This window comes from Heterocephalus glaber, unplaced genomic scaffold (assembly GCF_053883595.1).
Source record: "Heterocephalus glaber isolate CG9 unplaced genomic scaffold, H.glaber_assembly_v1.0 deba00001446, whole genome shotgun sequence".
Taxonomy (NCBI): Eukaryota; Metazoa; Chordata; class Mammalia; order Rodentia; family Bathyergidae; genus Heterocephalus; species Heterocephalus glaber.
In genome coordinates, this window is record NW_028258298.1 from 6,485,813 (window position 1) to 6,506,259 (window position 20,447).

At 38.0% G+C, this 20,447-nt stretch overlaps 1 protein-coding gene across 2 annotated transcripts in view; it reads right to left on the reverse strand.

Moving 5' to 3' along the window:
• Positions 1-20,447, reverse strand: part of Barx2 (BARX homeobox 2) — an 82,340-nt gene that overhangs the window by 51,728 nt on the left and 10,165 nt on the right. Inside the window, exon 2 of one of the 2 annotated variants that reach the window (XM_087214285.1) lies at positions 18,997-19,071. The exons of the other annotated variant lie outside the window; for it this stretch is intronic. Coding sequence (XP_087070411.1) covers positions 18,997-19,071 — 75 coding nt within the window. The remainder of the gene's footprint in view (positions 1-18,996; positions 19,072-20,447) is intronic. 2 annotated transcript variants of the gene reach the window in all.

Genomic DNA, 20,447 nt, shown 5'->3' on the forward strand with positions numbered 1-20,447 from the left:
GCTCAGTAGCACTGCACCTGCCTGGCAAATGCAAGGTACTGAGTTCAATCCCCGGTCCTGGAAAAAAAAAAAATCCTGTATTCTTAAGGTCTGTGGTTCTAATCAAACAATCAGCATTTTACACTTAAAAGCAGAAGCAGCTGGCTTATACTCAAATTTGTCCTGTTGATTCTCCACACCACTTGTTATCCCATTTGCCCTCTTTCGTCAGTATGCAAGTCTTCCTAGGAGGACAGTAATTCAGATAGGATGCCTAATTAACTGTGCTCCTGGACAGCCTATAGAGCTGGGGCACCATATGTTACTAATGCAATACTGCCCAATACTAATCTGGGCAGACATGAACTGATCCAAGGGACCACCATCTACCCAGTCTGTCATGATGTTCCTTGAAGCTACTAAGAAGAACGGCTACAGTCTGCCTCTTTCTGAAAATATTCCTAGTAGTTTAAGGAAGTAAAGTAGTCCATCCAGCATGGTTTCTCTGAGTCACAGCATTACAGAGGAACAAGTTACCCCAGCCTTTCAAGAACAGGCAAATTCATCTCTACACAGACTCCTTCTCTCATATCTCAACTCAGCCAGATGGTTCATTGCTGTGCAAACATGCTACAGGGTACTTATACAAGCTAAGATGCTACAGTGTCACTAGGAAATATCATCCTATGGGACCACCATTGTATATACAGTCTATTGTTGACAGAAATATCATTATGCAGCCCATGCCGGTATGGGAACTGAACTCAAACTCAGCTTTTACCAATGGTGCTGACCTGAGTTCTGTGCAGAGGGAATTTTTGCATTTCCTGACCTCTTACGCATAATTCGGAAGAATTTAGCTAGTCAAATGATGCATGAGCCAGAATAAAAACGATGAATATTTGCCTGTTCTAAGCAGATGCTTAATAGTTATTTGCTGAAGTCAATTTAATTGAGAGCTTACACATTCTCAGTTCATGGCAAACCACTGAAATCTAGTTGCAATAAGTGAATTCAAAGGTGTATCATTGTTATTCCTCTTGGATTTTAGACCTTCAGGTTTGAGTTTTGTTTGTTTGGTTTTTGTTTTTGCAGTACTAGAATTGAACCCAGGGAACACTGAGCTATATCCTCGTTCTTTTTTATTTTTTTTATTTTGAGACAAGATCTCTCATTAGGTTGCCTAGCCTGACCTTGAACTTTTGATCCTCCTGCTCAGCCTCCCGAGTAGCTGGGAATACAAGCTACACCACTGCACCCAGCTTCATTTCAGTCTAGGGGCTCATTACAAAATTAAACTCAGTAGATCAAATGAGCTTCTCTTCCTGGTAAAACACAAAGCCCAAATCTCATCAAGAGATGTGGATAACATCCTGACGCTCCAAGGCAGTAATGACAAAAAAAAAACAAACAAGAAATATGAATTTATGAGGGATCCGTAGCAGGATGCAAAAGCTACAAAAACACACGCAATTCACCATAAGTCTGCACCGTGTGTCTACTATACATACAAGTATTAGGTTGAGTTTGTGTAGGTTTAAAAACACAACTTGGGCCAATGCAAGGCCCAAGGTTCAATCCTCACCAATAATAATAATAATAATAATAAATGAAAACTACTATTAGCATATACAGATATTTGAAACTATATTATCATTAACAGTTTACTACATCTTATAAAAAGACATTTATGACACTATATATACATATATATGCTAGTGATAAAAAATAATTACTCTTAAGGTAAAGAGAGCCTCAACCACCAAGAAATGTTCACTTATATTCATTACACTTGTTCATTTTAGCCTCTGCTGGGTCATTCTTTCTGTCCTGTTTCCCAGGGTCCAGGCTGCCTTCTCTAACTGTTCCAATTGCAGTAGGATTAGGTGCCCTCAGCAAACCCATCTTCCCCATCAAGATATCTGTCACAGAAAGTTGTACCGGTAACTATATATTCACCAATTTGTATCTCCCAGGAAAAGGAGGCCAGGGACTTGGACACTCAGGTCACTGTCATATCCCTATCTAAGCATACCACATGGTGTTGGGGGCGGGGTAAGTGTGAAATAAGAAAAACTCAAAAGAGACTCTAATTGAAACATAAGGGCTTTTAGCGTTTCTTTGTTGTAATCAGAAAGTTCAGTGTGGATCATTCCATCATTTAAGGTTTAAATGCAGATACAGGTTGAGTATCCTTATCTGTAATACCTGAGACCAGAGTGTGCAGGTTTCAAAGTTTTTCAAATTCTGGAATATTTTCATTGACTTCATTGACTGGGTATCCCTAATCCAAAAATCCAAAATCTCAAAAATTTGAAACCGTTTGAGCTTCATGTCAGTGCTCAGATTTTATATTTCAGGGTGCTTTGGATTTCAGATTTTTCTGAGGAAAAATGTTCAACTTATACTATGTTTTTGATAAACATGTTTAAAATCTGACTTTGTATAAAATTCCCCCAAAATCACAACCACCTATACAATTTCCTGTGCACCAAAAGAGGCAAGTGAGCTCATTAATAATTTTATTTCTAACTAGGTCAGCACCCTTAATGCTCTAAACATTTTTAGGCCATTTTTCAGTATTGGCTAGCATTGGCTAGATTCTTTCATAAAAGAATGCTTAATAATAGTTATCCACATTAGGTGATTAATTCTCTTAGCTTCTTGTCACTTTTCATTTGTGAAAGCTTTAAAAAGTTTTGCAGTTCTTATGAGCAACGTTATGGGATACTAAAGTGGCCAGAACTGTGCTGTCTCTACTTTATGGATGTTTAACTTAAAAAGAAAGGAATGGATGGTGTGCAGAGACAAGGTAAAAAGTTCCAGGGGCTGGATGGACCCTGCTGCCAATTCCACCAGCCTCTCTTCTAGGGCATCATGGTGTTAGGGGTTCAAGAGTTCCTGTCTTAGGAGACACAGTCATTGTCTACAACTGCAAGTTCAAATCCCATGTCCTGTAGCTCTTAGTGTCCCCATTAAATTCCAGCATATTCTATTACTGCAACTTCTTTTTCATGTTTAAGCTGTTGTGAAAAGTTGTTGCTATGCACTAACAGCTGCCTGCAACCCCTATCCTCCCACCCAAATAGGTTACACTTTAGTCTTGTAGATTAACTTGAAATGAACCATTATCCCTCATGAAGAAGTATAATCAAAATGAATTTAGAGAATATTTTTACACCAGCAGACAGTTTACTATCTATAAATAAGGCCTTAAATGTTAAGAATCCTCCAGCTAGAGCAGATCATTCTAGATAATATGTAGTCTATGAACTAAGTGTGACCAGCTGCATATTATAAATATTTGACCAAAAAAAGTTGAGGGCAGGCAGAGCAGTAATATCTGAAAACTGCAGTGTCTGGGGATCTCTAGACAGGAGAAAGTCAAATTTTGCTCAGCAAGCAGGGAGAGTTCCAACAAGAGAAAAAAGAAATCACCTACAGTAACAAAAGTACTGTAAAGGAACAGACAATTCTCAGCAGTTTATAAAGTTCAAAACTACACTGTTATGGACAGTGAATAGCAAAGTGGTAGAATGATTGGAAGCTCTTCATTTCAATCTCATTCAGCCTCAGTACTAAAACACAATGATAGGACAACAACAGCACCCCCTCCAAAAAAACCCAGCTCTTAGCACCTAAGTGCCAAAATACACACTAGGTGCTAGAAACACAAAGGTGAAGAAGGTATAATCCTTCCCTGAAGGAAGATCAAAGATCCCCTAGAAAAGGCAATCATATAAAAAATGTCAAAATGGTATATTAAATAAGCTGGTGCTACCAGAGCACAGGGTAAAGCAAGCAGCTGATACACAGATATAGCAATCACTATTACCTCCACCCTGTGCACACTGGATTCTCCGGCTTTCTGATAAAGAACTGTGTAAACATCTTTAAAATATATTTCAAAGGTGCATTGTTTTGTCCATAGAAGATTCAAGAGAGTTAGCTCATTCAGCGTCTTCAGCAAACCCAGGAATGTAACTGGTGTTAAACCTACTTTACAGTTGAGGAAGAAAAAGCAGTTTGACAAAGCTTTTGAGCAGCTCACCCACAGTCACCAAGTGAGTGGCAGAGCTGGAGCCCCCGGTCAACGCCATGAGACTCCAGGTCCAGCTGCATTCCTATCACATCCTTGGAACAGATTTTAAGCTTCAGGGATTTCTCCTTAAAGAGAAAAAGAAAGTCAGATCCCACCCCTTGGCAAATGCAGCGCTCACCAGCTCCCCAGGGATTAGAGGAGTGAATTTCTTCCATGCTGAACCATGGCTATTTCAGGATGGGGGCACAGGGACAGGGAGGGATGTGGCCCTGGAAGGGTGTGACAGGGAGGGCCAGGGAAGATTCCAAGAACATGAAAAGCCTCACACCCACCTCTAAATGGGACTTCACTGCCCATTAACCTAGTCTAATCTAAATGACCTGGTTAAGATCTCTCTTGCAAAGCTGCTGCTTCCTTAAGAGCGAAAGCCCCAGGATGGAGTACAGACTAGCAGTGCCAAGACTTGTTGACACCACAGCAGGATCCTTCAAGCTTAGTACTTGTCTTGAACACCACTGGTGGCAGGCAAGTTGTAAGACAATAGAACATTGTCAATGCTAGAAACCAGGACATGGGAACTAACCAAGATTTCTCTAGGCTGGACACAGTCAACAGGGTGGAGAAAAGTGATTTCAAAAATCAGACCTCAAATTGTCATTAGAGATTGCATCAATGATTTTAGTTTTTATATGATATTAAATATTATTTATATGATATTAAATATTAAATTTAAATTAAGATGCACTGAAGCAAAAAATTATGATGAAAACAAGCTTGTGGCTTTCTAATTTAGAAGTGAAATGACAGATTTCTATAGTTATTTTAGAGAAGTTATATTTAAAGGGCATGGGAGGACCATGATTTAGGTTAAGTGATTTCATTGCTCTGGGTATTGGTTTTCTTTACAGCTAAAAAAAATAAACTACAGATTGTTGCCTTCCCTAAATGTTTATGCCTTTGTATAACCCTATAAATCACTCCAAAATGCTTTTAAGGTCTATCTTAAGATGAAAATTATTAAAAATAATAATTTCTTTACCAGTCTCTAAGTAAACATGAATGGGTCAGAGAGCATCTTACCTATTAATGCAATATTTTTTGTTTGCTGCTCTGAGAAAGTTTATTTAATGTTTCATTTAGAGAAGAAAGTATGTATTCCACATTCTAACTAAAATTATTTAACATCTCTAAAGTTATATTGTTAAAATATTTAGAAAAATCTTCACTGTTTAAAGACCTATTTTCCAGTGATTTTTACCATTAATGCCTTGATTTACTTTAGAGAATAAATAATTGTTCAATTCTGGAGAAAAAAATTAATGAATCCAGCAACTAAAAGTAAACTCATTCAAATAAAAACTGTGACTATTTTTACAAGGAATAAACATTATAATTTTCATTAAAATGTTGGAAAAAAAATTCATTTATATGAGTCTTAGTTCAAAAAGAATGTAACAAGAATATTCAAAGTAGTGATATCTATAATAATAATAATAATAACTGGAATCAACTGCAGAAGTCATAAAATGAGTGTGATACACTCACTCATGGTGCACTAAGGCAGCAATGAAAATGTGTGACTCATACAGCCACACACAAAAGCAAAAGGATTCCTGGAGACACAATGTTATGTAAAAAAGCAAGTCACATACAATTCATACCTGCATGTGATTGCACTGACATGACATTCAAGCACAAGCAAAGCTAAACAATGCATGATTTAGGGAATCAATGGACGAAACTGCAGAGAAAAGCAGCACTGGAACAGGGAGCTGAGATACTGGTGACCTCTAATGGGGATGGCATCAGGAAGGATACTCAGAACTTCAGAAGAAATCTTCTCTTTTTCCTATCTTTATTTTATCAAATATATATAGATACAGTGAAGATTGAATCCAGGGCCTTGTGCAGGGTAAGCACATGTTCTCTGCCACTGCGCTATACCCCCAGCTGCAATATTTAATTTTAAAAAAGATTGTCAGTAACATAAAATTTATTTAAACCCTATCCATCCATACTGGACTAGTACCTAAGGCAGTGAAACATAATGGATAAGATGTTGAACTGCGTTCCTATCATTAACTTGCTTTGCAAATATGGACACCAATACATTCCCCTAGGATTTAATTCAGCTATTTGAGAACATTACAACGCTAAGAAAAAAATGTCCTAATCATTCTAGGGATAATTTGACATAGCCCAGAAATTTTTTAAAAAGTAGGTAAGTAGCTGGGGATTTAGCTCAGTGGTTCCACCGCCTGCCTCGAAAGCACAAGGTCCTGAGTTTGATCCCAGGTACCAAAAAACAAAAACAAAAACAAAAAGTAGGTAAGCAAAATCAAATCAGCAATAACTAAAGAAAATCAGAATTTAAAAATATATGTATTGCTAAATACCTACTCTGTGCCCAGCACCTTTTCTTTCTTTCTTTTTTTTTTAATAAATGCTTCAGGAGGCCAAGATCCAAATTAGGCAGCAGGGTTCCCCAAGTATAACAAGGTATAAATTTGTCTTCTGCTACGTTACCCATGTGTTTGAGTAGTGAGATTTTTTTTCCATATTAGCATTGGAGAAACCAGAGACTATATCTCAATGTAGTTATCTCTATACAACCCATCTCCTCTTCTGTACTATCTATCCCTCTCCAGGAGAAGTGAATCGCTCTGCCCCACTAAATCTGCTTTCTTCTCTATCAAAGGAGAAGAATTACCCTATCTCCTCTCTGATTGTACCAGGAATTAAATTAATTAATTCAGATGAAGCATTCAAAACAGTGTCTGGCATAGAGTATCATACAATTCCTTGGTGTGGTATGTGCTTATTATTGCTCTTATAATTGTTTTGTGAACTTGATCTGAGATTTGGAGTAAGATCTTCTGGGGTATCATGAGTCACACATCTCTCTGAAGTAGAATTTTACAAACCAACATTAATACTTTCTTCCTCTGAAATTGATCAACTTGCCGCTTATGTACACCCCTCTCCCTCTTTTTTTCTTTTAGTGGTAAGGGATACAAGCTGGGAAACTAACAGGGCATAGGAGGTTGCAGCCAAATCAGATTAATTTTACTTCTTCCCCTCTCCAAGGGATTGGCTGGCTCAGGGGCTCTGCTGACACAAAGCCTCATCCTGGCCCTAAATGCCTAAATGTAAAAAGAAAACAACAGAGGCACCTAGAAAATCACACTTCATCCTTACTGAAATGCTTGGGAGCTCCTGACCTTGGGTAGTTGAAAAATCTGTAGGCAGAGAGACATGGGTTTCCACAGTAAAATGGATGGCCACAACTAAGTGCTTTATCCAGCTCTGCAAAGGCTTTCCAGGTAGGGCTATGGTAAAATGACTGCATAACCTTTATTCCTATTATTATTATTTCTAGGGATGGGTGACAGGTTAAAGTCAATTAAAAAGCATTTCAACCAAAACTCAAACTGAAAACATCAGTAATGTGCATATTCCTGTCTCTCCTCAGTTGTCATCCTCAAATTCCCTCTACAAAAACCTGTGTGGATTGGGACAGCAAAGTGAAAGTCCCAAAACCCCTTTACTGAATTCCAACCACTTCATTGTGGTAGAATCCCATTCACTGTGTTGTAAATATTTCTGACCCCTCTGTCACTGTAGAAAAGCTTTAAGTTATTTCTAGAAAGGTTCAGAAACTTATCCTTAGAGCCAAGAGCCTAATCTCAATTTAAGAGTCCTTGCAAAATTCTCCCCTAAATTCAACTTTCAAGCTGTTCACACATCACAGGATGATGTAAGAACCCTAGTCTGTGACGGGTCATAGGAGATATTTTTGTGGTGTGGGATGATATCATGTGTTGTGCTGTTTTACAAATGAGGAACCTGCTTCCAATAGCTTCGCTCAAGTGTCGTCAAACTTCCTGGAAAGGGCCAGAGAGTAAATATTTTAGGCTTTGTGAGCCCTGCTGTCTGTCACAACCACTCACCTTTGCCCTTATGGCTCAAAATTTGCCATAGAACAATACATAAACCAGCACATACGGCTGTGTTCCAATAAAATTTCTACATGGTCTTTGAATTTCATATAATTTTCACAGGTCATGAAATACTATTCTTCCGATCTCTTTGCAACAATTTTCAAATAGTTAACAACAATTCCTAGCTCACAGCAGCAGAAAAATAGAAGTTAAGCCAGATTTGGCCAGTGCCTTCATCCAGTTGTCTACAAAGCACAGTAATGTACACAATTCCCAGAGACTGCTTAGCTTCCCTCCCACTCAGGCTTTGCATACTTATCATATTTTTATCTTTACAAAGCAATAAATTGAAACTTCTTAATCAGTTATAAATGCTCCAATACCCTCAGAAGGTAAATCTCATTTTATCAGTAGCAAAAACAGGCATTGAAACATCAGTCAGGAAAGGCCAAAGAAGAAAAGGATTTTACTTGATTTTGTTTTGTTTTGTTTTGTTTGCAGTGCTAGGAAATGAATCCAGGCCTTGAGCATGCTAGGTAAGCATTCTACCACCGAACCACACCTCCAGCCCAAGAAGAAAGGTTTTTGACAGGATTTCCACTTGAACTATGGAGTACACACAATTCCCTGTGTGGCATGACTGCAGTGTAATACAATCATAATGATCTTTTGTATGCCAGGATGATGACATGCTTTAGTGCATCATTAATATACATGATAATTAGGGTATATGTGTGGTTGGGTAGGCCATTTCCCAAATAGAAGTCACTGACTGTTGTCAGTTATGAGGAATGCCTCTGAAAAGAAGCATGTACTCACAGGGCCACTTCCAAATACAATCTTCCATTCTTGTTTTCAAATTTATTCTCCTGGGGACAACAAATACTGAGCAAGCATCTAAGACTGTACATTTCAGTAGACTAACTTGTTTCCTTGTCCCTGACGGTTCCCTATTTGCCGACATTCCTTTTCACCTTCCACCCCATTCCTGCCTACTCCCCTCCTATGGGAACACAAACATAAGCACATTGTTTTCTTTGAACCCATAAGTTTAACAGAATATCCTTAACAAGTTGCCAAAGATCCATATCTTCAACTAAGTCCTATTTCAGCAACTCAGACCATGGTTCTGAGGACTTTAAGGAACTAAGTCTTTGTGCTCTCTGCAAATAAAGGCCATCCTACTACTGTCTAGCCATGGTGATGCCTCCATGTGTCTCATCCCACCTGCTCCCTTCCACCTGGCCCCACCGACCACTGAACCTGGATGAGGTCACAGGGCATGGCTGTACAGATCACCATTACAAAACATTGGCCAGAGGTACTGCCCTGTTCACCTGGGCTTCCCTTCTGAGTAGAACTACTCATCAGGAGAATTGTTCTCACATGGTGGAGGGAATTCACCAATCAAAATATTTCATCAGCAGATACTAGGCTTCATAAGATACTAATGATCTGCTGAGAAACAACAGTTCCAGAAAAAGTGGAAAGACAGGGGCTTCATTGACACTCTGAACCACAGACTCAAAAATATACCAGGAAGCAATTAGCCCTCAGACTGCTACTTTTTTCCATACTGCTTAATTAGAAAAAGAAAAGTCTCTAGGGAGTGAATTCTCTCTGTCCATGCTCTGAAACAAGACAATACAAAAACTCTTATTTTCCTGTAAGAGAAAAGACCATTCCTGACTCTACTCTTCAAGTGAGGAAAGAAATCAAACTTCTTGTTGAAAAATTCTAGTTTTTCTCAGACAGTCCCTGAGATTCTGCGATCCTTGAAGCTGCATGATCCAATGTTTCCTAAGAGCAATTAATCCTGAACAACTCATAAAAAACACAGCAACAAAGAGTGTTTTGTGATGCTGTCACATTGACCTGTTTTTGCCACTCGTATATGAATTTACAAAATTCTGAATTTCCACTATTAGACAGAAAGGTGGAAGGAATGAAACATACCTAGTCCAGAAGACTTGAACTCTTACAGGCCACCCAGGCTGCCCCAAAAGATACTAGATAACATGACCCAGAAGGAAGCCCTAAAATATACTTAATTTTGCTTGAATTTAATTCACCAATAGAAGTCATCTTTCCCTAAAGTACTGTGCTTCAGTCAACTAAGATGAAGTTATTATTATAATTATTTTTAATAGACACTATCAATTACTGAGCACTGTGTCACCAGGAACTATGCTAAGAGCTTTATGACAGTATCTTATTTAGCCTACAAACTAACCCGATTATGTAGTCATTATTATCTTCATTTTATAGATGAGGAAACCGAGTGTCAGGGAGGTGAAGTGACTCGCCTAATGTCACACAGACAATAAAATACAAACCCAGGACTGTCTGACTCAAAACCCACATACCAGGATCCCTGCCCTCAATAGTTTCACACACTGAGTCATCCTTCTGCTGTTATCTACACTGTAGTTGTTCCCAAACTGACTTTTCTTTCCAATTTTAGCATATGTGCTGCTGAAGCAAGCACCCAAACTGACTTTTCATTGCAATCACAGAGGAAGCTTTTTAAAAACAGAGATTCACATCAGTTTTTAAAAGACAAAATCTGCCATTTGCAGCAAAATGGATGGAACTGGAGGACATTATGTTAAGTGAAATACTTGAAGCACAGAAAGACAAATACTGTGTGTTCTCACTCCTAAGTAGAAGCTAAAGATGTTGGTCAATAAGAGGCTAAGAAGGAGAGGGGATAGGAGGTAGTTGTATAGTGGACATGGAAATACAGTTAGGGAGAAGAAAGTCTAGTGTTCAGCAACCTGTTATATATTTTATGAAAACTAGAAGAGAGGAGTTCAAAGACCAAAAACACAGAGAAACGATAAAATGGAGAAAAAATGATACTTATGTGATTTGATCTTCACACACTGTTTAATGTACTAAATTATCACACTATACACCACATATATGTGCAATTGTGTATCAATTAAAAAAGAAAAAAGTAGATTCCCAGAACCCACAGCCAGATGTAATGTTAAAAAAATTAGTTGCTTATTCTTACATTTCAGCAATGCCAAGTGAATGGCTAGACTTATTTTCTTTCACTTAACTAAATAACAAGTATTCCATGAAAAATATTAGCCAGGCATAGTGACATATACCTGTAATCCTAGTAATCTGGGAGTCTGAGGCAAGAGGATCACAAGTTTGAGTTCCCCCTGGGTCACTTAGTGACTTCGTGAGACCCCATCTCAACATTAAAAAAAATTTTTTTAAAGGGTTGAGGATATAGCTCAATAAGAAGCCTATGGATTTGATATCCAGTACTACAAGAAATGAAAACAAGGGAGGAGGGAGAGAAGAGGGGAGGGAAGGGGAAGGGAGGGGAAGGGAGGGGAGGAGAATATTCCAAGGCATTTGGTTGATTTGGTTGTGAAGCATTTTTTCTCCATAATAAAAAAGGAATGAATAAATGGGAATACCACCTTGAATCTCTTTTAAAAAAGGCTTTATTCAATGAATCACAGCTCATGGAAGTGGTGACCAAAAGGTCTTTGTGAATGTCACACAGATAAGAACACTGGTGTCCAGAAGCAGGGAGATGAGAGTCACGCAATCAGATGGCATGGGGACTACACTCTCCTGACTATCCCAAAACCTGCTTTCTTCAGGTGTTTTCTAGAGTCATTCAGAAACACAAATTATCACAGGCAATGAAAGATGACTATGAACATTAAATGATTATAAATATGTATAAAGAGGTTAACAGGCTCAAAATACATTCCTAAGGAGGTGGCACATTATGGGAGGGGCATTACAAAATAGAGCCTATTTGTAAAGGGACAGACAGTTTTGAGTTCTGATTGACATGATTTCATATAATCACAGATAGAGTGGTAGTTAACTCATTGTATCAATTTGAGTAAGAAATGCCCCACTAAGACCAAGAATAGCAAAAGAAATTCTAGGCAACAGGGTCATGGCAGAGGGTAACACAATTCCCAACTTGAAACTGTACTACAAGGCCACTATGATAAAAACACTATGGTACTGGCAAAGAAACAGACCCGAGGATCAGTGAAATAGATTAGAAGATACAGAAACAACTCCAGACATACTCAGCTTTCCTCCTCACTGAAGGAAAGATAGCCTCTTTAATAAATGGTGTTGGAAAAACTGGATTTCAACTGCCAAAGATTAAAACTAGACCCCTATCTTTCACCATGCACTAAACTAAGATCAAAGTCGATTAAAGATCTAAATATTAAAACAGAAACACTAAACTTGCTGGAAGATAAGTTAGGTAGAACTCTTGAAGACATTGGCATAGGAAAGGACTTTATGAACAAATCCTCAATAGCATGGTAACTAGCACAAAGAATCAACAACTGGAATCTCAAATTGTTAAAAAGCTTCTGCACTGCAAGAGAAACCACCAACAGAGCTAAGAGACAACCTGCAATATGGGAAAAAATTTTTACCAGCTGTTCCTCAGACAAAGGTCTACTATCTAGAATATATAAAGAACTAAAAAACATCAGACCCCCCCAAATATAAAGATGCAATTCAAAACTAGGCATCTGAAATGAAGAGACATTTCTCAGGCAAAGAAGTAAAAGCAGCAAATAAACATATGAAAAAATGTTCAACATCACTGGTCATTTGATAAATGCATATGAAAACAATGCTGAGATTCCACCTCACCCCAGAAAGAATGGCTGCTATCATGAAATCAACCAATAACAAATGCTGGTGGGGTTGTGGGGAGAAAGGAACACTTCTTCATTGCTGGTGGGAGTGCACACTGATGCAAACACTGTGGAAATCAATATGGAGATGCCTCAAACAACTAGGATTGGAAGGGCCATTTGACCCAGCTATTCCTCTACTGAGTATCTCCCCAAAGCAATTAAAAGGATCATACCACAGTGATATATGTGCACCCATGATTATGGCAGCACAGTATGTAATAGCTAAAACTTGGAAACAGCCCAATTGCCCATCAACTGGAGATTGGACAAAGATGTGGTTTTTTTAATAAAATGGAGTACTACTCAACCATAAACAATAAGAAAATGGAGCCATGCAGGCCACCATAGCACCACTCTCAGCACAGAGGAAGAGACTTCTGGGCCGAAGTACCACCAATCCAAGCACCAAGGAGGTGAGGTGCACACACCCTCCCCCCATTGAAATGAGAACACACATAAACAAGCCTCAAAACCAGGCTTCCAGATCACCTACAGCAACCCCAAAGGGAAATGAGATGAAACACTCTGATACTCAACAACCTGGACTCCCTGAACTGGCAACAAAAGAGGATCTGAAAAAAATGAAATCAGAAATAATGTCTCACATAACAGCAGAGATTGTGCCCATAGTGCAAGACATGATTAATAAATCTAGAGAGGACACAGATAAAAAAAATAGAGCAGCTGAGAAACATGATGGAATCCCAACATAGAAAACAAATGGAATCCATAAAACAGATGCCAACAGATTTCCAGGAGATTAAAAACTCCACTGAAAGTCTATGCAGAAGAATGAGCAAATGTGAGGAAAGAATTTCAGATATAGAAGATAAGATTGCAATTAGTGAAAGGAAAAGAAAAATTGCTTTAAAATTGTAAGAGACCATGAGAAATCAATCCAGCAGCTGCTAGACAATGGAAAGAATAATATAACACTGATCAAAGTCAGTGAAGAAACAGGAGAGAGTGCAGACGACATAAAAAAAATTGTTCACAGAAATGATGGCAGAAAACTTCCCAAGCAAGGAAAAAGAAATTGACATACAGATAAGTGAGGCATAAAGGACTCCAAATAGGCTTGATCAAAAAAACCCCAAAAACTACACATAGGGATATAATTGTTAAGAGTCCAGAAACCCAACAAAAAACCAAAATTCCACAAGCAGTTAGAGAAAAAAAACAAGTCACATAAAAATGAAAGCCCATCAAAATCACAGCAGACTTCTCAACACAAACACTCAAGGAGAGCTTGGGGTGACACATTTCAAGCCCTAAAGGAAAACAGCCTCCAACCCAGATTGATGTACCCTGCAAAACTATCTTGCAAAATTAGTGGAGAAATAAGACACCTTCATAACAAAGAGCACCTTAGGAACTTCATGAATACCAAAGCAGCACTCCAAAAAATTTTAGACAATACCCTAGGAAAAGACAATGAGGATCACAACCCCAGGAAGCCCAGCAGAATGAATCCATTGGGCATGACAAGAACTTAAACACAAAGGGGGAGAATCCAACAAAAAGAAAAAATCATGACAATGATAAGTCAATATTCATCAGTTATAACCATCAATGTTAATGGTCTCAATTCACCAATCAAAAGAAATAGATTGGCAGAATGGGTCAAGAAGCAAGATCCAACAATATGCTGAATACAAGAAACACATTTAATTCAAAAAGAAACTCATAGACTGAAAGTTAAAGGGTAGAAAACAATACTCCATGCAACAGGAACCCAAAAAAAAGCAGGAGTAGCTAACCTCATTGAAGAACAAGTGTATTTCAAGCCAACACTGATTAAGAGAGACAAAGAAGGAAACTACATCCTTGTAAAGGGAACAATCCAAGAGGAAGGGATAATAATCATAAACATATATGCACCAAACACTAGTGGACCCAACTATATAAAACAAATACTATCAGATATGAAAAATCCAATAAGCACTAATACAGTAGTAGTGGAGGACCACAGTACCCCACTGTCACAAATAGATAGATCAGGGCTGGGGATTTAGTTCAGTGGTTCTGCTGACTACATCACAAGCATAAGGTCCTGAGTTTGATCCACAATACCAAATACAAAAGAAAAAAACCCTGATAGATCAACTACACAAAAAAGTAAGCAATGAAATACTAGAACTCAATCAAACTCTTCAACAAATGAACTTCACAGGTGTTTAGAGTGTGTTCCACCCCCACAAAATCAGAATACACCTTCTTTTCAGCTGCACAAGGGTCATTCTCCAAAATAGACCACATACTCTCTCACAAAACATGTTTAAGTAAGTGCAAAGGAATTGAAATTATCCCCTGTATATTATCAGACCATAGTGTGATGAAATTGGAGATCAATAGCAAAAGAAACCACAAGAATTTCATAAGCACATGGAAACTGAAGAACACACTTCTGAATAACCAATGGGTCACAGAGGAAATTAAAGAAAAAAATCAGACAGTTCCTACAATTAACTGACAGTGACAATAGAGCATATCAGAATCTATGGGACACAATGAAAGCAGTCATATGAGGGAAATTCATAGCAGTGAATACGCATATTAGGAAAACAGAATGAGCCCAATTAAACAACCTGATGCTGAACCTCAAGCTTCTAGAAAAAGGAGAGCAGGACAAACCCAAAGCTAATACAAGAGAGAAAATTATAAAGATCAGAGCAGAAATCAATCCAATGAAGACTAAGAGAACAATACAAAAAAATCAATGAAGCCAAGAGTTGGTTCTTTGAAAGAATGAACAAAATTGACAAACCCTAAGCCAACCTTATCAGAAAAAGGAAAGAAAAGGCCGAAATCCACCCAATTAGGAATGGAAAGGGTGAAATTACAATGGACCTAGCAGAAATCCAGAGGATCATCAATACCTACTTCCAGAACCTATATGCCAATAAGATGCAAAACACAGAAGAAATGGACAGATTCCCAGATATGTATGAATTACCAAAGTCGAACGAAGAAGACCTAAATGTCTAAACAACCCAATATGTATGAAATTGAAAACATAATTAAAAACTTAGCAACTATGAAAAGCACGGGTCCTGATGGCTTCACTAATCAATTCTACAAGACATTTAGAGAGGAACTACTGCCACTACTGTTTAAACTCTTCAATGAAATTGAAAGGGAAGCAATACTCCCAAATTCATTCCTGGAAGCAAGCATCACCTTGATCCTCAAAGCAGACAAAGACCCAACCAAAAAATAGAACTACAGGCCAACCTCACTAGTAAACATAGATGCAAAACTCCTCAATGAGATACTGGCAAATAGAATGCAGAAAGATCATCAAGAAGATCATACACCGTGACCAAGTGGGATTCATTCCAGAAATGCAGGGATGGTTCAACATATACAAATCAATACATGTAATACACTATATCGATACAGCCAAGGACAAAAAACCATGATCATCTCAATAGATGCAGAAAAAGCATATGACAAAATACAGCACGCATTTATGATAAAACCCAACAAAATATTGGAATAGATGGTCTCTACCTCAATCTGATAAAAGCCATCTATGAAAAAGCAACAGTCAATATCATACTAAATGGTCAAAAAGTGAAATCCTTCACACTAAAATCAGGAACAAGACAAGGATATCCACTATCACCACTCCTGTTCAATATAGTCTTGGAAACATTAGCCACACAGCAATTCGACAAGAGAAAGTCATAAAAGGAATAAAGGTAGGAAATGAAGAAGCTAAATTGTCATTATTTGAAGATGACATGGTACTCTATATAGAAGACTCCAAGAACTCCACCAAAAGTCTTCTAGACTTAATAACCAAATTCAGTAAAGTAGCTGGATACAAGATCAACACACAAAAATCAATAGTTTTCCTCTACATGAACAATAGACTCACTGAGAGAGAAATAGGGTAAACAATTCCTTTCACAATAGCATCTACAAAACTGAAATACCTAGGAATCAATCTAACAAAACAAATCAAAGACCTCTTCTCTGAAAAGTATAGCACTCTGAAAAGAGAGATTGAAGATGATATCAGAAAATGGAAAGACATCCCTTGCTCCTGGGTAAGAAGAACCAATATAGTGAAAATAGCCATACTTCCAAAGTTGCTATACAGATTCAATGCAATCCCAATTGAAATCCCAACAGTATATTTCATGGATCTAGCGAAAACGATCCAAAAATTCATTTGGAAAAGGAAGAGACCTAGAATAGCAAAAGCAATTATAGGCAACAGAAACATGGCACAGGGTATCACAACCCCCAACTTGAAGCTATACTACAAAGCTACTGTGATAAAAACAGCATGGTACTGGCAAAGAAACAGACCTGAGGACCAGTGGAACGGATTAGAAGATGCAGAAACAACTCCAGACACACTCAGCCACCTCATCTTCGACAAAGGAGCCAAACACCTTCACTGGAGGAAAGATAGCCTCTTTAATAAATGGTGCTAGAAAAATTGGGTTTCACCTTGCCAAAAATTAAAACTACACCTGTATCTTTCACTGAGAACTAAACTAAAATCGAAATGAATTAAAGATCTGAATATTAAAACAGAAACGCTGAACTAGCTGGAACAGAGGTTAGGTAGACCTTCTGAAGACATTGGTGTAGGAAAAGATTTTATGAACAAAATCTCAGTTGCCTGTGAACTAGCACAATCAACAAGTGGGATCTCTTCTTTAAAAAGCTTCTGCACAGCAAGAGAAACCACCAAGAGAGTGAAGAGACAACGCACAATGTGGGAAAAATTTTTCACCTGCTGATCCTCAAACAAAGGTCTACTATCTAGAATCTATAAAGAACTTAAAAGACTCAGACCTCTCAAATTTAAAGACCCAGTCCAAAAATGGGCATCTGAAATGAACAGACATTTCTCAGACAAAGAAGAAGAAATAGCAAATAAACATATGAAAAAATGTTCAACATCATTGGTCATTCAAGAGATGCAAATGAAAACAATGCTGAGATTCCACCTCACCCCAGAAAGAATGGCTGTTATCATGAAATCAACCAATAACAAATGCTGGAAGGACTGTGGGGAAAGAGGAACCCTGCTCCACTGCTGGTGGGAGTGTAGACTGGTGCAACCACTGTGGAAATCAGTATGGAGATATCTCAAAGAACTAGGACTTGGAAGTCCCATTTGATCCAGCTAGTCCCCTGCTGGATATCTTCCCCAAAGAATTAAATCAATCATACCACAGTGATATATGTACACTCATGTTCATAGCCGCACAGCTTGTAATAGCTAAAATTTGGAAACAGCCCAAATGTCCATCAACTGGAGACTGGATAAAGAAAATGTGGGGTTTTTAAAAATATAATGGAGTATTACTCAGTCATAAAAAGAGAAATTAGAGATATTTTTAGCTAAATGGATGCAATACTCTTGAGTGAAATAAATAAATGGAGGCAATACTCTTAAGTGAAATAAATAGGATACACATGTGTAAATACCAAATAGTTTCTCTAGTGTGAGAAACTGAAAGTGTAAATAAGGACTAAAAGGTATAATAGATAATGTGAAATAGGAGGGAAAAAGGGAAAAGGGGAAGGAGAAGTGGAGGGGTAGGGGAAAGGAAAGAAGGGAATGGAATTAATATGAAAAAATGGAAACAATGTCTTTGTAAATAGGGAGGAATGGAGGGAGTGAAGGGAGGGAAGGAGAATGAGAGGAAAAAATAGGAACCAAGAAACATCATGTAAAGGTACAAGATCCCAATGATGAATGTAACTGTATTGTATACCTAAAATGTACCAATAAACTAAATGGGGAAAAAAAAGAAATGCCCAACTAAATAGGATCAGCAAAAAAATTATATATATATATGTGTATATATATACATATATATATACACATATATATATACATGTGTATATATATATATATATAAAATAAATTGGATCAGCATAGTTGTGAAACTTTTCTCTTGAAAGAGACTTGATTTCCAAACTCAACTTTGGCTCTCACTCATGTGACCTTGTTACCATTTCTGACCTCCCTGAGTTTTACTTTTCTCTCCTGAAAAGCAGGGTTTTTAATTGTGGGTTTAGAGCACAGGTAGAATAAAGGAACATCCTGTCAGAGGACTAGCTCTTTGTTATTTTACTGGGAGATCAAGCCTTTGGTCCTGAGAATAAGTAGCTGATTAAAAAAGTGTTTTGCCATTAGGATGCTTCAAATAGAAGTAATAATAAATAATACATGGACACTGAACTAAATGCTTGTATACGTGCATTTACACTAAATAGAAACCCTGTCTAAAATAGTTATTATTACCACTACCCTTCAGATAAAATTAACATCACTCTCCTCAAAAATACATACTCTGCGGTAGGGGATGTAGCTCAGTGGCACTGCGCCTGCCTCGCAAGTGCAAGGTCCTGAGTTTGATTGCCGGTACTACAAAAAAATAAAAGAAAAGAAAAAGAAAAAATGAACTCTGGGGCACCAATTATTTCAGTAAAATTTCTTTAGTCATGAAAAGGAGAGGACTTAGATTAGAGCCATAAAAAAACCCTCCTCTCTCTCTCTCTTAGAGAACCTTGCTTAAAGTTTACCTAAATATCCCAAATATTCATTCATCTTTTCCCAAGTATTTCAAAGGAACGATTCAAAAGTGATTTGTTCCCAGTGAGCAGATTTTCTTACTTTCATAGTTTGAATAGAACAATTGTAACAATATATTATAAGTTATGTGAACATGGCCTCTCTCAAAATATCTTATTTCGCTGTCCTCACCCTTCTTGTCCTTGTGATGGTGTGACATGATATATTATCTACATGCTGAGATTAAATGATGTGACAAAGCTGGCACTGCTATGTGATATTAGGCCACTGTTGCCTACGATTTGCTTTGGGAAACTCCAGATCGTGGAGCCACAACAGTGTCATATGCGTAGTTCATACCACAGGGATACAGTGAACAAAGGAGGGATTTGTGTCCTAAAGTGGGTAGAGCACAAGATTTCATCACACAACTCAGAACAACGTATAGTTTTAAACTCATGAATTATTTCTTGACTTTTCATTCAATATTTTCAGATTTCAGTTGATTCAGGTAACTGAATCCACAGAAAGTGAAATTTAAGACAAGGAGGAACTGCTCTTTCTTCATGTTTCCTTCATTCACAGCCCCCAGGCTGGCTAGTCCATTTTTTAAGGAATAATGTTTCACTGGAGAAATCCAGAAAATTCACAGAGCAAGCCACAAGCAAAAGGTTTAATCCACTGAATTGAGCCCAGCTATCATGTGTGACTATCTAGGTAAGGTAAATGCAGAAGCGCCTTCTCCCTGAACCCACTAAAGTCTACAGCCTGGTGACACTCTGATAGACCCTCATATTGTACTTTTAGTCATGGACAATTTGGCCACAATCCTCTAGACATGGTCACTCATCCCTGCTGACCATGGCTGCACAGCCAAGCCTCAGAGTAAGTGAAGCAACCCAAGCTGCCGGTCTGGGTGGGATGAGGGCCTAGAGTGCTTTAGTTTACTTGTCCCTTTGCTTATGTATTTATTTGGACATTACCTTAGGGAAAGGGTAATGCTTTGGCAAACTCACTGTACCACCTGTTTCCTCCACACCAGGGAGGACTTCCTTCTGGAGGACAGAAAGAGCTCCCAAAGGGCCACATTTTGGACAAAATGTCCAAAAGCAACATTTCTAAATTGGGACTATTTTGCATAGGAAAAAAATGTCTGAGATGCTAAGATAGGCTGAATAAAGCATCTGCCACAACAGTTGTCATTACGGAGTAATGTGGTCTAGATTAGC